The sequence below is a fragment of the Solea senegalensis genome, linkage group LG3 (assembly GCF_019176455.1).
Source record: "Solea senegalensis isolate Sse05_10M linkage group LG3, IFAPA_SoseM_1, whole genome shotgun sequence".
In the NCBI taxonomy this organism is placed as follows: domain Eukaryota; kingdom Metazoa; phylum Chordata; class Actinopteri; order Pleuronectiformes; family Soleidae; genus Solea; species Solea senegalensis.
Window position 1 is genome coordinate 18557374 of NC_058023.1, and position 22666 is coordinate 18580039.

Below are 22666 nucleotides of genomic sequence, written 5' to 3' on the forward strand. Positions count from 1 at the left end.
AAAAAAGCAGCAGCATCACACACATTAACAGTCAAACTGAATTTAATTCAGCATGGTGTCACATGACTGGCTGTAAACAGACAAAGTGTGGCATCATCAAACACTTGTTGCTTGCATAGCCTGTGCTGCCTTCAATGACACGTGGGACTAATAGAAATATTCACAACTTCTTCACTTTAGTGACGCATAAAAGCTTCACGTCCTCTGTGAATATAATATAGTGTCATAAACATAGTATAGTAGTGTCTCTGTCCGACAAAGAAAATGTCCAAAAAAATATAATTATTCTTTTTTTTGTAAGGCGCGAAAGAAAAGACTTTTCCCTTTAGATCCCCATCCACCCCTTGCTTCTGAATAGATAACAAGAAAGAAAGGATATTTGACACGTCATTATAAACCGTGGGCAAAAATAAACTACCTACAAGTTAGGAAATCAGTCCTCACTCAGACTTGCAACATCATAGCATGAAATCAGCGATACATTTTGTCATTGAAAGAGAAAATAGTGGACAAACTTTCAAATATTACCAACGCCTAAACGTAATAAGTTAATTCAAACTAAACAAATGTTTGATTTGATTTCATTCACGTCTGTAAGAGATATACGTTATTGACACGACCTGAAAAGTGAATTCTGCTTTTTGTTTGCTTCAATAATCGCTTGAAAATCTGCATCGCAAGATGTCAGGAAACTGATATTAAACTGTGAAGTTGACTATGAGTTAGGGATGGGCACGAGTATTCCATACTTGGCTTTATTATAAAAACTGGATCCACATATATTAAAAAGATACAAAACTACTTTTCGTCTTCCTCTGACTACTTAACATGTGGTGCATCTATGATGACAAGGTGGCATAAGTAAGCATTTAGTTACTTTTTCATGATACAGTTCTAGCACTACTCGGCTCAATTCTACTATACTATACTTTTTGCTTTTCCATTAGGGTTAGTACCTGGTGCTTTGTTTGGTACCTGCGGGCGAGGTTCCAAGCGAGCGGAGCCGATGCTAAAATGTGGCGTCAACAGACCAGCCATGAGCACGACATCCGACACAAGAATCTAACCGGAAAAAGGTCGAAAGATCAGCTAAAAAGAATTAAATATCCTGAAAACACGCGTTCATCTCCAACATTTAGCAAGGACATTTCTAAAATCTCAATATTTAACACAGGTGTGGACAGTGCTGCTGAAAGCCGGCGATCGTGAGCCCAATCACAACCGGTTCAGTTCTTCCTGAACTCACTCACTCGCTGTGCTATTACGACCCCGCCCACGTTGAGGAGGTACTATGAAGTAATGGAAAATAATGTGACTGATACCAAAGCGAGTAGTCGAGCAGTGCTAGAACTGTTTTTCTTTTTCTTTTTTAATTTTCAGGAGATAATAAATGAATGAAAATATCAATTTCTGTGGATTTCCTCTCTTAATTAGAACACATGTTGCAGATGAGTGTAAATGAAATAATTAAAAACCTTGATATAGATAGAAATGAACATTTCCTATGTATTATTGCTACATAAAGACGGGCACATTTTAAATGGCAGACTCTGTTCCACACAGTTCCTCAACAATGATCCACACAGGGTTCTATTTAACATATCTAAAAATATATACATAAATAAAACCAATAAAAGTACCTTAAAAGATACAATAAGAGAAGTAGTAGTGTGTTCTTGAGTGTGTTGGTGCACTGTGACTGGGGGGAATTCCAGCACTGCTGCCAAGTTACTCTTAATGCACTAATTGATGAATCCACTTAACCGGATTAATTATTAATTAACCACATCTAACAAGGAACCATGTAGAGATTAGTTTGTAGTATTATAGTACAGTACAGTACAGTACAGTACAGTATTGTACTATGGATATGTTTGCTACCTAAAGCTCAGGTCTGTATTCTTTTTCTGAAAAGATTTTGATCATATCTTTTTTTTGTTCATCATTAAAACAAATTGTCTCAAGAAAAAGAAAAAGTTTCCCTGACTGAATGATTGGCTGATGTACCCGTCTGTGACAAAATGACTAGCTTCTTCCCAAGAAGCTAGTTAGCAAGCTAGCAAGTATGGCTAGCAAGTAAAAACACAAAAGACAGACAACTACTTCCTGTGTTATAGGGGCGGGGCTCTTGCAAGATTGCTGATGGGAGGGGGCCGGGTGCATGAGGTACATTTTGCAGTGTGCTAATGCTAGCTTTTCCACACTTTAAAAATGATAGTATAGATATAACATTTATCCGTTATATGTTAAATTCTGATTCTAAAAATAGGTTTCAGGTGGAAGTTTGAGAGAGTGTTGTGGGGTGACACACTCCTTTATGGAACCTTTACGTCACAGTCATAGGCAGCATCCAAGCTGGGTGGATTTTATGTAAAAAAAAAAAATAAAAAATAAAAAGTCATGAGTCCCGTATCCATGACAGGCGAGAGATGACAGGCAACACTGTCCAAACTGTGGCCCACACACACACTCACTCACTCACACACTCTCCTTTCACTCCCACAGTCACACACATAAGAAACTGTTCAAATGAAGGTGGATGTGAAGCAGACAGGGGAGTCCTCTCCTCTTCCTGTGTGAGTCAGAGTTCTGAGGGAGAGTCTGGCTTTCAGTACTCCACAGTCACTGCTTTGGTCTTGAGGTATTCCAGGAGCGCGTCCTCTCCTGTGAGCAAAACAGACAAGAAACAGCGTCAGTCTAACTGCGAAGGTCAAAGACCATTGCTCTGCAGTCACCGCGTCTCACCGAGGTCTTTGCCGAAACCGGACTGTTTGAAGCCTCCAAAAGGCGAAGCCACGTCGGTCTTGTTATAAGTGTTGACGAACACGGTTCCCGCTTCCAGTCGCTCGCTCACGTACATGGCCTTGTTGATGTCGCGGGTGAAGACTCCAGAGGCCAGGCCGTACTCCGTGTCGTTGGCTCTCTGCAGCACACCGTCCACATCGCTGGGAGGACAAAGAAAAAAAGACTTAGTGACTCAAACTGTATGATGCGTCACAGGATGATTTCTGTAAGATTTACCCGTTTTTGAATTTGGACACCACCATGATGGGGCCAAAGGACTCCTCTTTGGCGAGGAACATGTGGTCCTCCACACCAGTGAACACAGTGGGCTCCATGAAAAAACCTGAGGGAAAACAGCCACAGTGAGGAGGGTTTTCTGTGATTAGGAGTGGGTGATATGACCTTAAAGTAGAACTCTGCAGGATGTTTACACATATTTAGATCAGGGCCGTCAACACAGAGTCCAGAGGGTCTGGGGGTGCTGTGTGTCAGTGGTGAGTGTTTACAACAGTGAAGAATAAAGAGGTAGACAATGGATGGTTGTTTACAGTGGTGTCATAAGATTATGTACACCACTGTAAACGGCTCCACAGAGGAAAAAGGCGAAAAAGCCACCAGACTTGCAAAGGTCCGCTTTCAATAAATACCAAATAAAGATCTGTCGTCAGATCTTTGAGTGAGTTTTCAGTTAATTACATTACATGTCATTTAGCAGACGCTTTTATCCAAAGCGACTTACAATGGAATCAAGTACAATTAGCCAGGGGTGGAATCGAACTTGCGACCATGATGTCTTTGGTACACAAGGTAGGGTCTTAACCACTGAGCCACTCCACCCCCTTAGAAACTAACTAATTAAAGTTAGTTTCAAAACGTTTATGGACAAAAATACATTGAAAATGTTGAAAAATGTCTTAAAGAAAGAAGAAAGGCAAACTCAACAGAAGAAAAGCTAAAAGCTTGAAAATGGTGCTGCTTTTTAAAAGTCACTCTAAATACAACTGTAGCCCACACAAATATGCTGTAGTGTTGCAGTACATGTGGTCTGGGACCTGTCTGTGTGCAGTTTGCATGTTTTCCCCCACCATCAAAAACATGATATTAATATTAATATTAATATTCGGTCAGGTTGGTCCATTGTGGTGGCACACTCAGTCGTAGCGGCTCTGATCAACCCTCCTCACATCTGACCTCGAAATTTCATTGTGCAATTTTGGTTAATTTTATGACGACAATAAGGATGATTTCCTTTTCCTCTGTGTGTAAATCTGAGGATAGAGGCTTGGTGTGTTGGTTTGGTCTACCTGGCCTGTCAACCTGTCTGCCTCCGTACACCAGCGTGGCTCCCTCCTTCACTCCAATGTCACAGTACTCCAGCAGCTTGTCCATGTGAGCTTTGTGATTCTGTGGCCCGTGGTCTGTGGAGCGATCCAGAGGATCTCCAATCTTCATCTTCTTGATCTCCTCCACCTGTGGGGAGCCAGTGAGGAGAAATGTCAGGCTTGGTTTCATATCACTTCAGTCTGTGTGTGTGTGTGTGTGTGTGTGTGTGTGTGTGTGTGTGGGGTCTACTCACCACCCGGCTGATGTACTCATCATGGATGGATTCCTCCACAAACAGACGACCAGCAGCAATGCAGTTCTCGCCTTTGTTGAAATATACAGAGCTCATGCCCTGAGGAGAGAGAGACACACACACACACAACATTATCTCCACATGTGTTTCACAGACAAAGACTTCAATCTTCTCTCCTTTTGTCTGTATACATTTTCTTCATCCCACAGTTGAAAGACATGTTGGATTAGTGGTAGAGCGAGTCGTCTTTCAAACAGAAGGTCGAGGGTTTGATTTCTACAGGCCAATGTGTCCCTGAGCGAGATAATTAACCCCGTTACAGTTTGTGATTAAGTTAAATGAAGTGTAGGTGTGAATTGGTTGTAGGCTGCAGAACTGCCCACTACCTCTAAACTTTGAGGTCCGAAAAAAAAATCTGTATTATGTTATTAAAACATTATCACATTGTTGTGTGTTGTTCTCAACTGCTCCAGCTATAGCGATATTAAAAAAAATATAGTAACAAGTAGGTGTTTACTTCATGAAGAGTGTGTTAAGTCCTTAGGTGTTTACTTCATGAAGAGTGTGTTAAGTCCTTAGGTGTTTACTTCATGAAGAGTGTGTTAAGTCCTAACAAAAACACCCTCCTCTCTCTCTCACCATTCGAACAGCCTTGTCCATGTCACAGTCACTGAAGATGATGAGAGGCGACTTCCCTCCCAGCTCCAGAGAAACCTTCTTCAAGTTACTGAGTGCACAGCTGCAACACGACAAAGAGAAAGAGAGTTGAAACAAAAAAAAAAACAACACTATTTGCCTTATAAAGCCAACAACAGTGAATCAGCTGGGTCAAACCTCTTCATGATCTGTTTGCCGATCGGTGTGGAGCCCGTGAAGCCCAGCTTGCGTATGTCAGGGTGATCGGACAGACGCTGTCCCACCATCCCACCTGGAGGACAGTGAGGGATGAAGTGGGGCGGATTAAGAAGAGAAGAAGAGTCATGTAAGAAACATGTTAGGAATAGTGATAAAGTACATCCTCCTCTGTTTTTCACCAATATATAGCATTTTTCAAGCACTGAGAAACCCATACTATTTTGAAACATTTTGATGTGTAATGTGTAATCCCTCTGATACATATATTTAATCATAAGATACCTAGAAATTGTAGAGGAAAACACAAAAGGCGAACACAAACTTTATTTCCATACCAATTTGTAAGAAGAAAAACCCATATTTATTCAAGCAAACATACTGAAATGAGAGGCAGAACCAAATATACAGATCAGACATGAAGTTAAACTATTGAATACTTTGTAATATACATTGATAGGCTCAAAAACAATGTATAAGAATGATTAATCCTTGCATTATACTATAAAAATTGAAGTCAATGGAAATATGTTAAAACTAGTGCTGAAACAAGCCAGCATAAGCCTGATTGATTGTATATTGATTTAGTAAGGAAAAGGGTCAGGGGGTTTCCCAGCCCTTTTGACCTGGTGGGGACTTGAACCAGCGACCTTCTGGTTACAAGCCAAGTTCCCTTTCCACTTGGCCACGGGCTGCCATATAATGACAATTTTAGAGCAACAATATTGCAACATATGGCACTTTAGATCTATGCAGCATTAATAACCAGATAATGATCCACATTTTAGTATCAGTACACTTTCATATTTTCCTTGCCCTAAAGAAACAGTTGGTCAGAAAAAGGGAAGGGGACAGTGTTTATATATTTATATGTACATAGTGAGTGCTTGTTACCTGAGCCTGGCAAAATGTTGATAACTCCTTTGGGAATACCAGCTTTCACTGACAGCTCAGCAAACTTCAGTGCTGTCAGGGGAGTGACCTGTAAGTATATATATATGACAAGAAGCACCATAAAGAGTTTATCCTCTGTTAGAATGAATGGAAATAAACTTGATAAATAAGCAAGGTATGATGTAAACAAGCGCACAAACTTTCATCATCATTTAATTTTTTAATGAAGAACTATTTTGTCACTGAGCCAACATCATGTGGTAATATATATACATATCTATATATATACATATGTGTGTGTGTGCATTCACCTGAGCAGGTTTAAGCACAAGTGTGTTTCCAGCAGCAAGGCAGGCTGCACTCTTCCATGCCAGCATCATAAGAGGGTAGTTCCATGGAATGACGATGGCACACACACTGTCACAGACAAAAAAAAGAAAAAAGAAAACACAATTCTGCACTTAGTAAAAACCAAAAGAAACACAACTTCCCGACTCTAATATCACAGTGTGGCGGGTGGGGATTTTACCCCAGAGGTTCTTTCTTGGTGAAGGTCAGATTGCGGTTGGGTCTGGCCTGGTTGATGGGGATGGTCTTGCCCTGCAGACAACAACAGCGTGTGTTTCTGGGTCAAATCAAAGAGAATTATTAAACACCCAAAGTATGCAAGAGTATCAATAAAAACTGACCTGGATCTTGTCACACCAGCCGGCGAAGTAGCGGAAGGTCTGGATGGACATGCCTACATGGGTCTTCAGGGCCAGTGTGTACACAGCACCTGAGTCGATGGACTCGATGGTGGCCAGCTCCTCCTGGTGTTCTTCCATCAGGTCAGCGATCCTACAGGAGAGGAGGACAGAGGCCATGGGAGTTAGGATGGCAGTATAGAATAGTATTGATTAAAAAATACAAAGAAATCACAAAATTATATTTAAAAAAAGTCACTTAATAACACTTCTTTAATTTTAAAGTTAATAATTTGTGTTATAGCAGAATCTTATCATACCGTAATACAAATCATTCTGCTATAACACAAATTAAACAGTAGATATGTTATTTAAAAGTGAATTTACAGCTTACTGTCATATATATATATATATATATATATATATATATATATATATATATATATATATATATATATATATATATATATATATATATATATATATATATATATATATATGTATATATATATATACATATATATATATATATATATATATATACACATATATATATAGACATACATATATATATGTATATACACATATATATAACTAAAAATGTAAAAAAAAAATTTTGAAAAACTTTGAATCTCAGTGTTTCCTCAACCTGGAAATTATGTTCTATAATGTCTTGTTTTGTCTACAAACCAAAATGATTCGGTTATGCATATAGCTGTTTTATTTATCTAAATTAATTTGCAGAACATGCTATTGCAGTGGTCAAAAATAAACAATATTTCAGCCAAAATAACATTTTCCTATCTTTTTTTCACTTGTGGAGTGGAGGGGAATTTTTAAGCTTGACAGAAATATTGAGGTGATTTATATCGTGATATATATCGATATTGTATAATATAAAAAAAGTATAATAGTGATAAAAAAACTCTGTATAGGTAACTTTTAAAATGTTGTTTTTTTTCCTCAAACTCTTTTTAAAAATATGTCTAATTTGTGACTGATTCAAACCAGTGATGTCGAGAGGGAGACAGTGTCCTGTGTTTGAATCAGAGGTATAAAAAACATCAGTCTCAATATGTGGGATGAGAGGCAAACGCACCTGGTGACCCCAGCTCTAAATGTCAGTGGCTGAAAGAGTTAAAGTAAGACCCTGACAAGGTTAGTGAAGCACTACTGTAACTCACACATACATGAGAGTTGTTACACGAAGATGAGACAGAGAGAATGTGAGGGAGGAGGAGAAACAGACAGATGAGGGTGAAGCTGTTTCACTGTTGCTGTGAATCTGTTGTCAGGAATGGGGCATCTTGATACACAATGTTGTACAATCACATCTTGTGATTGTACAAGATGCCACCTGCTACAACTCCCATGTCTCTGAGACTAGGGCTGCAACTAACGCTTATTTTCATAATCAATCTGTTGATTATTTTCTCCTTTATCTGGTCTGTAAAATGTCAGAAAATGTTGACATATGTTAAACGTTTTAATGATTTTTTTTTTTCTTCTTTAGCAAAGAATCTAAAAAATATTCACATCTAAGAAGCTGAAAAATAAAATTATTAAAAAAAAAATAATAATCTAATGACTTAATTATCAAAATAGCTGACAATTAATTTAGTAATCGATTATTTCTAGATAGCACTATAATGGCAGTTCTGATACACACTATGACGGCAAACTAAAAGCATGATCATATCTGATCAATAAACAGGACTGAATTGTTTCTAGCCTTTAATGATCATGTAACACACATGCAGTCCTCTAGGTGGAGCTACTTACTTGTATAGTAGACTTCCTCTGTCTCTGGGGTTCATCCTGCCCCAGGGCCCATTATCAAAAGCTTCTTTGGCAGCTGCCACTGCACGGTCCACATCCCCCACTGAGGCATAGGACACTTTGCAGATCACCTGGGTGAAGGACATGATGGTCACATGCTGTATTCTTCAGAAGATTTTGGGTGTTGGTGTATGCATGGATTCACATGTGACAATGTTCACTCACAGATCCGTCTGTAGGATTGATGGTGTTATACGTCTTTTCGTTTTCTGCATCCTCGAACTTGCCGTTGATAAAGCACTGGTGTGGCATTTTTAGTGTCATGTTGTTCGCGTCTTTGGTTGCCTAGATACAAGAAGCAGCATTATTAAAGTATGTGTGATACACACAGTATTTGTCTATCATCGGTTTACATTCTACTTTTCTGGCAGTCTTGTTTCCATATTGTCCTGCACTTTGAGGTACCCCAGGGCTCCATTTTGGATCCAATATACTTTTTTTTATATCTTGTCCAGCAACATGAATAAAATGAATGAATTAATACATTTCTAGAGGTGTGAATATGTCAGAGTCTCACAACTCAATTTGATTCCAATTCCTTGGGTCACGATATAAAAATCAATTGTTTTATTCAAAATTGAGTCTGTTGTCATGAAATCAGAGTGGAGTGATTGTAAGACTGGCTTTTATATTTGGAAAAAGGCAAAGTAAACACAAGCAGATCCAAGAAACAAATTTACATTTAAACTAAAGTCATCTGGTTATAATCTGAAAAAGTTACACTGAGAGTATGACTGACACACACACACACACACACACATACAGCAAAAAATCTATTTTGAATCAATTTAAAATGTTCAAGTATAAGAATCACAATTTTTACATTAATTAATTTTTGACACCTCTATTGTCATCTCTATACAGTTAACTATATCTGTGGCAAAGTCACACTGAGTGTTGTATATGCTGATGCTGATTTACTGCTGAGTTAATGAGGGTGAAACTTGGAGGCACAACAACAGGGGGTGCTTGGACTCACATAGTCAATGACCAGCTCCTCCTCCTGGTCTTCTCCTCTCAGCCTGCGGACGAACATCTGGATGAAGTCCTGGAAGGTGGGGGCCATGTACACGTCTTCGTTTTGAAGCTGCACACCAGCACATTTCTGCTTCACCTCCTCCACCAGCCTGGACACAAAAAACACACTTATTTATATTGGTTGGTAGTTTTTAAGGTGCTTCTCAGAGCTTCTGTAAACCTTCCCAACTGTCATGTCAACATTTTTGACACAGTTGATCTAAAATCTAGTTTCAATTAACCTCCTTAACATCTCCAAATGTACGCATGTGTCAGTTTTGGTGCCCAGGTGTGCAGGCGCATTTATATTTTATAGATCCCAACTTTTGCACAGGAAGCAGCGTACCTTTATTTTTGTGTATGCAACAGTTGGCCAGAGGCCCCAGAGCTGTCATTGTTGTATTCATTTCTTGTCAAAGTAATTTGATGAGACGTCGTTTTTTTGGTATTTTTCCCTGTTGGCTGACGATAAAAACTTTAGTGTAAAGTAGTTTTTAGTCATCATCACAACTAGAAGAACATACACTGTCTGGCCAAAAAAAAGGTCACTACCTGGATTTAACTAAGCAAATAGGTAACGGGTTGCTGCAGTTGGTCAGGTCTAGGTTCAGCAACATTATGTGCCCAAAGAATGAGGTCAGTTGACTACCTGAATATAATGAATGACCAGATTATTCCATCAATGCATTTTTTCCTTCCCTGATGACATGGGCATATTCCAAGATGACAATGCCAGGATTCATCAGGCTCAAATTGTAAAAGAGCGGTTCAGGGAGCATGAGACATCATTTTCACACATGATTGGCCACCACAGAGTCCAGACCTTAACTCCATTGAGAATCTTTGTGATGTGCTGCAGAAGGCTTTGCGCAGTGGCCCGACTCTCCCATCATCAATACAAGATCTTGGTGAAAAATGAATGCAAAACTGGACGGAAATAAATCTTGTGACATTGCAGTAGCTTATGGAAACAATGCCACAGTGAATGAATGCCGTAATCAAAGCTAAAGGCGGTCCAACGATGTGACCCTTTTTTAGGTGGCAACTTTTTTTTTGGCCAGGCAGTGTATATACATCAAAGTCGTCACATGCACCCATCATGCCTAGTGCCTACTGTACAAGCCTGTGGGGGCAGTGCTTTGATCTGAGGTTGCTGCACTTCTAGGTTCAGCAACATTATGTGCACAAAGAATGAGGTCAGCCGACTACCTGGATATACTGAATGACCAAATTATTGGATTTTTTCCAGACCTTAACCCCATTGAGAATCTTTGGGTTGGATGTGCTGGAGAAGGCTCTGCGCAGTGGTCCGACTCTCCCATCATTAATACAAGATCAAGATCGTAAATAAATCTTGTGACATTGAAGAAGCTTATCGAAACTATGCCACAGCGAATGAGTGCGGTAATTAAAGCTAAAGGCGGCACAAACAAATATTAGAATGAGTGACCCTTTTTTTTAGGTGGCAACTTTTTTTTGGCCAGGTAGTGTATACAGATTTACCAATTATTGAAACTAGCAGAAAAACAAATCATAATATCAAGGACTATTTTATCCTAGATTTAGGCACAATGACAATTAGACAGTGGACGTAGTAAAAATAATTAATAAAAATAATAATTAAAAAATAATAATAAAAATAAAAAATAATTTGCAGATAAAAATGTTGATTAATTGTCTTTGACTGTCACTGGTAAAGATTATAGATAATTAACAATGGTTATGAATCAGAGAATCATCCTGAGACATGAGGTCTAAAGTAGAAGTTCAGCTAAATGATTTGGAAATGATTGGGAAATAAAATTCTGACCAGTGTCTGTCTCCCTCACCTGACCACATCCATGGAGGCAGCTCCAGATTTGAAGAAGTCTGTGGTTTCCTCAATGGTGGGCACATTGCTGAGAATGCCTTTCCAGATGTTCTATGATTCAAAAACACGTTACAATGTTTAAAACAATGCATTTCTTCCTAACACAGCATGGAAACAATCACTGTGTACTTACCCTGATCTCCTCTGCCATTTTCTTCTCCTCATCAGTCAACTCCACACTGGAGCTTTCCCCAGAGGAGAAGTATTTGGAAGCTTGGATCATCTTTCCGTCCTCAAACTGCAGGCTCTTCACCATGAGCTGTGGACCAAACATAAAGTGGATGAAGTTCAGCAGCAAGATGAGAGGAAACACAATAACTAGGCCACAGGTATATTCGAATAACAAAGCAACAAATTACAGAATCACTCACCGCCTTTCCATCAGTCCCGTACAGGACAAGCCCGTTCTTGGTGACCAGGCAGGGCTGCGACGCCCCCTCGATCTCCAGGGGCTGACCAGCAGGTACTGACCCGCCCAACATGGATGAGCCATACAGGGTCACAGACTGAGAATGAACACAATGGGATACTTTGTGTGAATGGGACTTTTTTCTTTTCTCACTTTTGCACAGTCATATTTCAAACATCAAATCATGATTGGATGCCAGTCTGGACATTTACCTGACATTTAAAAGATCTTTAATGGTAGGTATAAGATGTTTAAATGAAAATTAAATGATCTCATATTACTCAAGCAACACAAATCAAGAGCACTGTAAAGTTATGTTTTTTCTCAGTGTATTTGTAAGAGGTACTGACACATTCAGTACTGAACATCCTGTGCTCAGCCTTACATGAGACAGGCATGCATGCTCTCAGTGAAAACAAATGCTGCGTTCGGTTTGGTACAGTATGGTACATTACGGTTTGGAATGGGTCAGAGTGCGTTTTGACTGTGAACAGTACATTTACTTGATGGGCGGGGAGTAAAGAACACAACACAACAGACAACAATGGAGGACATCCAGCAGCTCTTTTTTTCCTGCTCAGTTTGTGGCTGTGTGTTTCAACAAGATGTCAACCTTTGTATGAGAATAGACTGCGGACGTTTCCCTCGACATCCATGGAATATTTACACTGGGAGTGACGTTTTTCTGTCGCCCAATCAACTGACTGCCGTGTCAGCAAAGTGCCGTACTGTAGAAGAATGAATTGGAACGGGTTATTTTAGTACTATTCCCAATGGAAACACAAAAAAAACATGTACCTACTGAACCAAACCAAACCAGTACCTTCATCCGAAACCCTGAACTATGTCTTCAAGGGTGTAAACTATAAATAATTTTAGACATTTAAAAATATTCCATTACAAGCTGACACCCTGTGTGAGGTAGTGGATATCAGCCTCAGCCCAGATACATTATATCAGCTTTAAAAACCTCTCCCTTTGACTTGGTAATAGATACAGAGGGACGATAACTCTTCTCGTCCGAGTTCCAGGAAACCCACCTGACCATCAATGACAGTCCAGGCACCAGGGACTTTGTCATGTCCACGGATCCAGTTGTGGATGGCCTCAGCTGGCTGGGCCAGGTTGATCTGGGGGAGGGGGGCAGTACGAAAACATGTTGACATTTCAGAGCAGGTCAACTAAAATTTCTGAGAATGAGTGGGAATCCCAACAGCTGGCTGCCACTCACTGAGCGACACATGGTGAAGTCATGGTGGAAAATAATCCTGTACACTAAGAATAGCACATTTAAGCAGTGCCAGTAACAAATTGGAGAGTTACTGAGAACAGACTAATCACAATCTCTCTTTTTGTAAGATCGACACCACTTTGATACAAATATTTGAATGTTCTTCATGTGCTAAAGAGAAAGTTTGTAAATGTAAAATGTAAATGAATGTAAAAAGAACTGCAGCACTTTGATGTCACATGATGCAGTAAAGTGAGAAGTTGCACCTTGGAGTTGGACCTCTTCTGGATGCCTTCATAGCTCGCTCCTTCCTCTGTCTGTGGAACTTTGGGAGCTTTTCCGTCGGCGATGAGCTGTACTGACTCCACCTGCACCAGAGAGGCAGATCTATGTCAGTGGTGCAACAGCTGCTTTACAACAGGCTGTGTGATATGGGTTTCACAATATACTTTTTTTATGTCATTCAATATCAATATATATCAAACTAATATTTCTGTAAGACTGGGTGATATGGCTTATGAATAATATCGACATATTTAGACTATTACCCCATATAGGAGATATATGGGGATATAAAGCTGCACACAGGTTGTTTCTCTGGACTCATGAAAAGTTTTCCTTTAAGATGGTTGTGCTTCTCAGAATGACAATACACTGTAAATAAAAGATCTACTGTTTATGTGTATTATATGCTTAAAAAACACTTATTACCCTTCAGATAATACCTGGTTTATTTATTTGGCTTTTTAATGTTAAATGAAGGACATTTACATGTGTTGGAAACAATGAAATGTAAATATGGTCAAATGCTGCAATAACACAAATAAATAGGCTCATAGGAAAGGATGAGGCGACCCAAACATGTCACATTCCAGGTGTTTACCATGGCTTTGATGCCTTCCGGGAAGAGGAAACGGTTGTAGAGTGTGTCCACGGTGTCATTGGGCTCAACAGCACAGTCCTTCTGCAGCAGGATGGGTCCCGTGTCCAGTCCATCGTCAGCCCAAAACACTGTGAAGCCAGCTTTCTTATCACCTTCAATCAGGGTCCTAATGACACACATATATAAAAATAAATAGTTGGAGTTGTGCCATAACACACTTGTTTATAGAGCAGAGGATGTAAAGCTAGCTATAAACCTGAGGAAACTATGAAAAGTCAGATAAGAGTCAAGACTGTGGCAATCAACCTGTTGATAAGACACAATTAAGTTGTCAACAAAGGTTTCGCCTTCTGTACTGTCATGCATTTGTTTGTTTGTAAAGGAAGTTATTTGGAAGTGTGGTTTGCCACGGGCGTCAGAAACAAGCCTGAGACACAGAAGCTTGCACTACCAACATGGCTGCCAGCAGGGACACAAGAACAAAAATAATTTAGCCATTATAATATCTTAAGAATACATTTGGTGCTTTGTTTCACTATTGGACAGTCTTTTCAAACTTGAAACTGAAGTTAGTAAACAACTCACTCTCCTGCACCAAAACGTTCATAGAGAAATACAGCATTTTTAGCTTGTGGTGACACAGGAACTGGTGGTCTACTGCTGCCACATTTGGTAAGTTTGTGTCACTGAGGTAAATCTGAACAAATGATTTTAAACACCAAAGTGACAAAAAAAGACACCGCGATGGATCAACAACTCTTGTGTAACATAATGTAAAATTGTAGATTTTTTTTGTATGGACTTTGGTGGGGGAGAATGAGACAGTATGTCAGCTGGCATAAATTTTATTATTTAAATGAGACTTTGTCAAAGAGACTTTTGATTTTTCCTTGTTCCACTGAGCTAAGCTGATTATATTTAAAGCACAATTTCTTTTATACTCCTCCTTTACTGCAATTGCACTGTATTATGACAGTAGGGATAAAAGATTTTTAAAACTCTGGACCTTTGTCACTACGAATGAATAGTCACTTCAGGAAATTAAGCAAGGGCTTAAAGAAAAAAAACAGTACAAGCTGACAACAAATGGAAGCAGTTCATAGAGGGTGGAGAACAAACGCTAACTGGCAGCTGGAGCTGATAAGAAAACAGCTTTAGTTGTAGGCTGACCTGAACTGGTTTAAACCTCCTGCCCGCTCAGATAGCTGCACTGTGATCGAGGACATTGACAGTGTGAACTACATTGTTGACTTTTATCTTCGCCTTGTAGCTGCTGTGGAGATATTAGAGCTTAAGTAAAGTTCCTGCTTAGTGTCAGTGTAAATATGGCAACATGTGACAGTTACACAATAACTGTGAGTAATAAAATGTAGTGAGTAGAGGAGAGCTACATATTTGTTCATTGATGACTTGTAGCTGCTGTGGAGATATTAGAGCTTAAGTAAAGTTCCTGCTTAGTGTCAGTGTAAATATGGCAACATGTGACAAATTTAACTATGGTCTTTGCAATTTTTCAATTGGGTACATTTAAATTGAGATTTCGATTTAAAAAACATCACATATTTAATAAAACATACAGTAGGACAGAAAACTGTATGTGCAGTAATTTCCAAAGTCTGATGAAAGATTCATAGATAGATCTCATCACATGTTTGAAAAAGAGCTGGCAGAAGTATAAACTTATATGTTCCTACCTCATTCCTATTACACACAACTCAATTCCAATTTCATACCAAATCAGCAAGTACTGGAGTCCAGGCACCATTTACCTCATCTACCATCTACCAGCATTTTTAATTGCTTCTCCTTAGCTGTTCCTGTTAACTCAACACGCTGTTGACACTGCATTACTCACCAGTTGATGGCCGAGGCTCCTCTGTGCCGTGGTAGGATGGAAGGGTGATAGATGATGGAGCCGTGCTTGGGATGGTCAATGATGTTCATGGGAATAAACTGGGAGCAGAAGGGCATGACGTTGAGGTCAGCGCCCACCGCACTGTAGGCCTCCAATACTTCCGGGATGGGTTTACCCTTGACACGCCATCGTGGGAACTTGAACACTGGCGTCCCGTCTTTCTCTGCCGCCACAGCTGTAGAGGAAGATGACAGTTTATCAGCACAGGTCATAAATCAGAAATGATGTCTAGCTGTGGTGTGATGATGTATAACATCCTTTGCTTTAGGGGTGTGCAATATATATCATCTACGATAGTATCTTAATTGTTGTTTTAACGATGTGTGAAATCACAATATCCAGTATGTCAAAATAATTTTTGCAAGAACCAATCAAAACACAGGACAGACTGCGGCGTAAACGCATTGAGAACACATGCCGTGTCCATGCTTCACAACAACAACAAACCAAGCTAATGTAGCTGCATATGGCTGAAGTTAAACATGAGTGAACAAACAGCGCCAGGAGACAAAACACAAACTCTACCAGCCTCGGAATCGACGCCGTTAGATTTAATAGCTAAACATGGATCCTCACTCGCATGGAGGTGGTTTGGCTTTGAAAACACTGATGTTACTCAAAAGACGCCAATCTGCAAACTATGTCGGTAAGCAGTTGCCGTCAGTCAGTCAGTCAGTCATCATCTACCGCTTTATCTTCCACCAGACGGTCGCGGGGGGTGCTGTGCCAATCTCAGCTACATCGGGTGATAGGCGGGGTACACCCTGGACAGTTCGCCAGTCCATCGCAGGGCCACACACAGCTAGAGACAAACAACCATTCACTCTCACACTCACTCCTATGGTCAATTTAGAGTGTCCAATTAACCTAATCACACACGGGGAGAACATGCAAACTCCATGCAGAAAGGCCCTTGTTCCAACTGGGGCTCGAACCCGGGTCTTCTCGCTGCATGGCGAGAGTGCTAACTAGTCAAAGACAGCAAATTTGTTTCACCATCTGTGAATTAACCATCTCACAGAATATGAAGAATATGAAAAGCTTCGGCAGTCAGCCACACAGGACACCAAGACCTGACAGCGAATATTACGAGTCCTTTACGAATCTTTCTACGATGAGATAATATACAATGTCAAATCAAAGATACACCAATTTCTATGGCTGTAATCAACCGAAGAAGTTGGGGGAGCAGTTATAAAACAAATCAATGATTATTAGACTAAAACATTGAAATATGCCAATTCTGATTTGATCATGTACTCAAAACGGAAGGAGCAACATAACGAAGACAAGTTAGCTTACCGTTTTTATATGATATGTCATGTTTGTAGTCGAGCTGTGATATGCAAACTGTTGCTGGCAAACTTTGCATTTGACTTTTTTATCGCCATCTATTTTTGTAAAATGCTGCCACACTGCCGATGACTTTGACGTGGATGTAAGAGGAGGACTGACTGTAGCTCAAAATTAAATAAAAACAGCGGATAGCTTTTCACCACATGCATTTACACCTGGTATTGACATGCTTCTCCAGTGCCCCCTTACGTCACCTCCCCCTATGTGTACTACCATATCAAGAACAACAATGTTCAAGTGAAGTTGCGCTATAGTACTGACTCCTCTTTTTGAAGCAGGGGAAAAAGTTGTCTTTGACAAATGGAAAACCGACAAAAGCAGAGGAGACTGCTGTCATGCTGTCATGCCAGCTGTGCTCAGAACTACCAAGTACACATCGGAAATCCAACTGACCAAACCAACAGTTTGGCTGATTGGGTAATAATCTGTCCTCCAGTGTATTTACACCTGTACTTAGATGTGGTCAAGCACTATGCCATTACAATCAGATCACAGAAAACACATTTTAATTCCATCTAAAGGGGCCTCTGTTGGCCAGAAAGGAAGTTGTTGTTTTAAGTTTACAGAGTTATCTTCTGCTCCAACACACAAAATACATGCTCTGGTTGGTTTGTCCCTTCAGGCTACTGTAGAAACATGGATGGTGACCTCTGTAAAGCAAAGACTTGCCCAATACACTAGAGCTGTCACTTTTTGTTTGAAATTATTTTTGCAAAATCTAGCATTAAAAGTTAGCGTTCAAACTATTATGTATTCGAGAGCGCTGGCTCTAATCCACGCGAATAAGAACAGGACACAGTGGAAAGAAAGGGGCTACGAATGAAGGTCAAGAGGCCATCGACTGATGATGAACAGACTGCATACAAACGACTGGGGTCCGAACACAGAATATTCTCCTCAGAGCTGTATCTCCAGGCCACACAGGGCCCCTCCTTCCACAATGGAGCCACAATGCTACAGCTAAAACAGAGGAGAGACCTTTTTTTGTCCATGTATCTCACATTTACACATCATCAGATGCCATCACATGTCTGACATTTGTTCCTAATAACTTCTGTCCAAAAGTAATGAAAGACCTATTCATACATCAACTGATTAACTGGGTCTTTATCAGGCATTTTATGAGCCAATAACTGCACTCTCAAGACCAAACAACAAGGACAATAAAAGGTTGGACGTGCTATGCATAAGGTCTTAGACATAGCTTAGTTGTAATAAGTGTTAATTTTAGTTAATGTTGCTTTTCTTTTCTATCATCTCTGACCTCTAACATCACTATCTAACATCGCTATTTTCTCTCAGAGAACAGTTCGCTTTTTCAGACAATTCTTAAATTCTCTGCGATGTTCAAAGTCACTTCAGATCATCGTCACCTTTTTCTTTTTTTCTCTTTAGATAAAACTTTTAGTGTCATAGTGCTCCACATGGGAACACACAGAGATAGGGCTGCAATGATTAGTCAACATTGTCGGCAATGTTTTTTGTAGGCAAATTTAATTGCCATAAATTGTAGGTTATGTCATTACACAGCTTTGTCACGCTGTGACAACTCACTTTCTACCCATCTCTGCTGGGATGTGTACTGAACAGTGAGAGAGGACCGCTAAATCTGAAACTGGGAGGAGTGGATGATTACATTACATTACATGTCAATTAGCAGACGCTTTTATCCAAAGCGACTTACAGTGGAATTGAGTACAACCTGCCAGGGGTGGATTTGAACTTGCAACCATGAAGTCTTTTGCACACAGGGTACCGATCTTAACCACTGAGCTACCCCACCCCCATCTGCATGATGATGATCTGCATTGTTAACTTAACAACTTAACAACTCTCTAGACCGGTATTAAATACCTGGTTCTACTAGTTAGTCAGAACTGAAGAAGCCTCTTGGATGAGCGGTGAAATGTCTTCAACTCAACTCAAGCAAGTATAGTCACCCACAGTCAACTACTGAAGAAGATTATGACCTGAATGACTGAGAACCTTCACCAACACATCTGAAATATCATGTAACCAGACACTGTAGAGTATATAGCACTGTGCACAAAATTCATGGCAAACACTTTCTTTTTAAATATTTTTTTCTTGATCAAGATTCCTTGGTTGACAAAAAATTGGTACTTATCTATACTGTATCAGCATTTTGCCAGTCCTTGGGTAAACATTTGAAATAAAAAAATGTATTTGAACATTTTTATTTATCTTTTGTAAGAGGTATCCTAAACAGCAGCAATGGTAATTAAATACTTTTGAATCAAGTATTTTTATTGACTTAATTGTTATCACATGTCCAAAACAACCTCAAGCTAAATTCAAAAGCTGGTAACATAAAATAATCATTGACTAATTGTGTGATTAATTCCTTGATTAGTTGACCAATTGTTTCAATAATCGATGATGAGTCGACTTTCATTATAGTCGTTAGTTGCAGCCCTCCATCGTGAACCAACTGAGTCAGGCTGGCTGCTGGACACAGACGTGACATTACATGACATCAGCTGGAGAATCTCAACATTACGTTTTTGCCAAAGCTGACATTTTTGTGAGGTCAAGACCGTACAAATATTACAGAGAAACCCAACCGGAACATAAGCAGCAAGTAATAGGCTGAATGGAGAAAATGGGATTGGGCCAGAATAACCCTTTACTAGTATGAGATAAGAGAAAGAGCAAAACAGGGAGGTTGCACGCTTTCTGGTGGTGGACAACTGGGGGGAGAAAACCAGAGGGAAACACTCACCCAGTGGATCAGCTTTGCCATCCTTGTCAGGTACAGTAAACACACCCACCACTCTGTGACCCTGCTTCCTCAGGCTGCTGTACACCTCCTGGCCAAACAGACTCTGGCCAATAATTGCTAGTTTTAGCTTATTTTGGTAATAATTCTGTAACGAGAGGAAACAACACATTAGTCCCAACCAAACCTAAATACTCTTCTGTTTTAAGACTACCGCTCCTGTTATCACACTTTACACAAAAACCTTCCATGTATTTAACCCAGTCAAAGCTTTCTCTGCTAAAAATAAAATTTTACATTTTTCAAAAACATTTTTTTCAAAATTTAATGCACAAATCTAAAATACACATGATAGTTTGACCTTGTAAGCATGAGGTTTTTCATTACTTTAACTACATTTAGTTATTCCATAGACTGTTATGTATATATATATATATATATATATATATATAAAAAAAACAAAAAACATATCATGTGATATCATACTGTATATCACACATCTCTTTCGACTCTACCTCGACTAGGACGACAGCGTCTACACATAAAAAAACACTTATGACTTAGTACTTTATAGTTTGGTTTGTTTTGTTTAAATGCACTTATTGCAAGTCGCTTTGGATAAAAGCGTCTGCTAAATGACATGTAATGTAATGTAATAATATATACACAATACAGGCAAGCTTTGCCCTTTTCAAATAATCAGCATCAATCAACAATGACTTTTGTCTAACTAACCAGGCAATTGCTATTTATTTATGCAAGTCTGTCAACCTCTGCTTTGGATGCCAGTACCCTGTAAGGGAGCAATGATGAATAAATGAATCATCGGCTAATTTGATAATAAATTAATCAATGAATAACTTGAATATTTTATGATTTATTTGGTCTATATAACCAAGAAATCAATCAACTTAGGTTTGGCGAATACCAATTCAACATTCTCTGACATTTTCTCAGCAACTGTTAATAAGTTGTTAAAAAGACGTTATCAGACTGATATTAGTATTGGTGGAAGTCCAAGGCTGGAGTAGCCATCCTTACAACTTCATCTGACTGCAGGGGCACACGTGAGGGGGAAGGAAGGAGGTTTCAGGTTTCATGCACAGCATATGAATGGTGCTGTCAGGCGCACGAGGCACCCTCTCCGGCTTACACTGGACTGTCTAACGTGCTCTGTCTTGCATTCAAAGACATTTATCCCCAAAGCAGCTGCTAGCTACTATACACACACAGCAAAGGTGGGGGAGCAAGTGGCTTCTCCTCTCTAAGCCGCTGACGGTCTACTCTACACTCATACAGTGCACAGTGCAGAGCTGCCGTGCTGACGCAATTCCTCCACAGATTGTACAGTAGAGGCTGGGGATGAGGGCTAACGTGGCACACTGTGACGCCGCTACACCTCTCCAATATGCTAACACTAACCTGTGAAGGAGCTGGACGTGAACTAGGTGACGGACCGCTCACTGCCAATGTTTATTATTTGTATTATTACAATTACTATATATCAAAGCAGCACAACAGTGTGTGCTGCAAAACACGTCTATACTCACAGACGACGTGGAGAACCTCCGTATGGCTTGAGTCGCAGTCCACAACATGGTGACGGTGTTTGCGTAGAAAAAGACGTTACGACTGAAAATGTGTCCGCAGCAGAGGAAGCGCGAGTTGCTGTCACAAACACCTGCTCGTCTGCGTGTGTGTGACAGAGAGAGAGAGCGAGGAGGCAGAGGCAGGGGCTGTGTGAGCTCTCACTCACTCACACACACACACACACACGTACAACCACACAGCCCGGCCTCCACAGCAGCAGCAGGGGGCGTTCAACGTGCTTCACTCGGCGCTGTACGTGCGCGATCACGACGCTCTCGCAACCCCTCTTCGATGAAGCGCGCAGTCGCGCGTGGGAATTTACACACGTGTGGGCCACAGAGGCTCAGAAGTGTTATGTAACTAAGCAAATAGCCTGTCACTGACTCACTGTGGATTTCCAACAGGTTTTTTTCGCCGAAAAATAAATCTTTAATTAAAAGTGTGGGGTGTTTGTTTCCCCGTTTTTGAGGTGGAAATGTTAGCGTAAATACTATTCTGACTTTAAATTAACCAAAATAACGAAGAAACTTATGATTATATCACGTCATGTAACTTACAACCAACGAACCATCTAAATCTGACTTTTCCTTCAGAAACTTGAATATATGAGCATTTCTACAGAAACTACACTAAAGGATGATGTTGCCTTTGATCTTTCCATGGGAAAACTACAGTTAATCCCATTGCCTTTGATATGCACTCTCAATTAATTTCCTATGTGAGAAAGGTTACAGAAATTGTTCAACATTTCAAAAAGTGTAAAAAAAAATAGCGATAATAAGCTAAGCAAGCCAAACAATGCGATGAATGCAGTGTTAAATGTGTTAAATGAATGAATTTTTGTCAGTGTTTGTAAACCACAGTTGTAAAATACATCACATGTGGCTAAAAAAAAATAACAGTTGCACACTGAAAAAATAAAAAAAATACATAAAATCACATGGACAAGTTAAATATAGTGTCAAAGGCCAATGGGTTTTAAGAAGAGATTTGACAACGGAAAACGGTCGTGATTTTAAATTCT

The 22666-nt window shown here is 39.8% G+C and overlaps 1 protein-coding gene across 1 annotated transcript; it reads right to left on the reverse strand.

Annotated features, from left to right (window-relative positions):
- Nucleotides 1–24: 24 nt before the first annotated feature.
- Nucleotides 25–21833, reverse strand: aldh1l2 (aldehyde dehydrogenase 1 family, member L2). The gene is made up of 23 exons (XM_044020775.1): nucleotides 21603–21833; nucleotides 20056–20200; nucleotides 15897–16131; nucleotides 14042–14207; nucleotides 13425–13526; nucleotides 12968–13057; nucleotides 11890–12024; nucleotides 11652–11777; nucleotides 11478–11569; nucleotides 9611–9758; nucleotides 8797–8916; nucleotides 8575–8702; nucleotides 6796–6946; nucleotides 6636–6706; nucleotides 6418–6523; nucleotides 6107–6194; nucleotides 5195–5288; nucleotides 5000–5099; nucleotides 4361–4459; nucleotides 4089–4254; nucleotides 3022–3127; nucleotides 2746–2945; nucleotides 25–2664 (listed from the first exon to the last, which is right to left on the reverse strand). Exons 1-23 carry the CDS (start codon nucleotides 21648–21650, stop codon nucleotides 2609–2611), a joined length of 2772 nt encoding a protein of 923 aa, XP_043876710.1. The 5' UTR covers nucleotides 21651–21833; the 3' UTR covers nucleotides 25–2608.
- Between the last annotated feature and the right edge of the window lie 833 nt (nucleotides 21834–22666).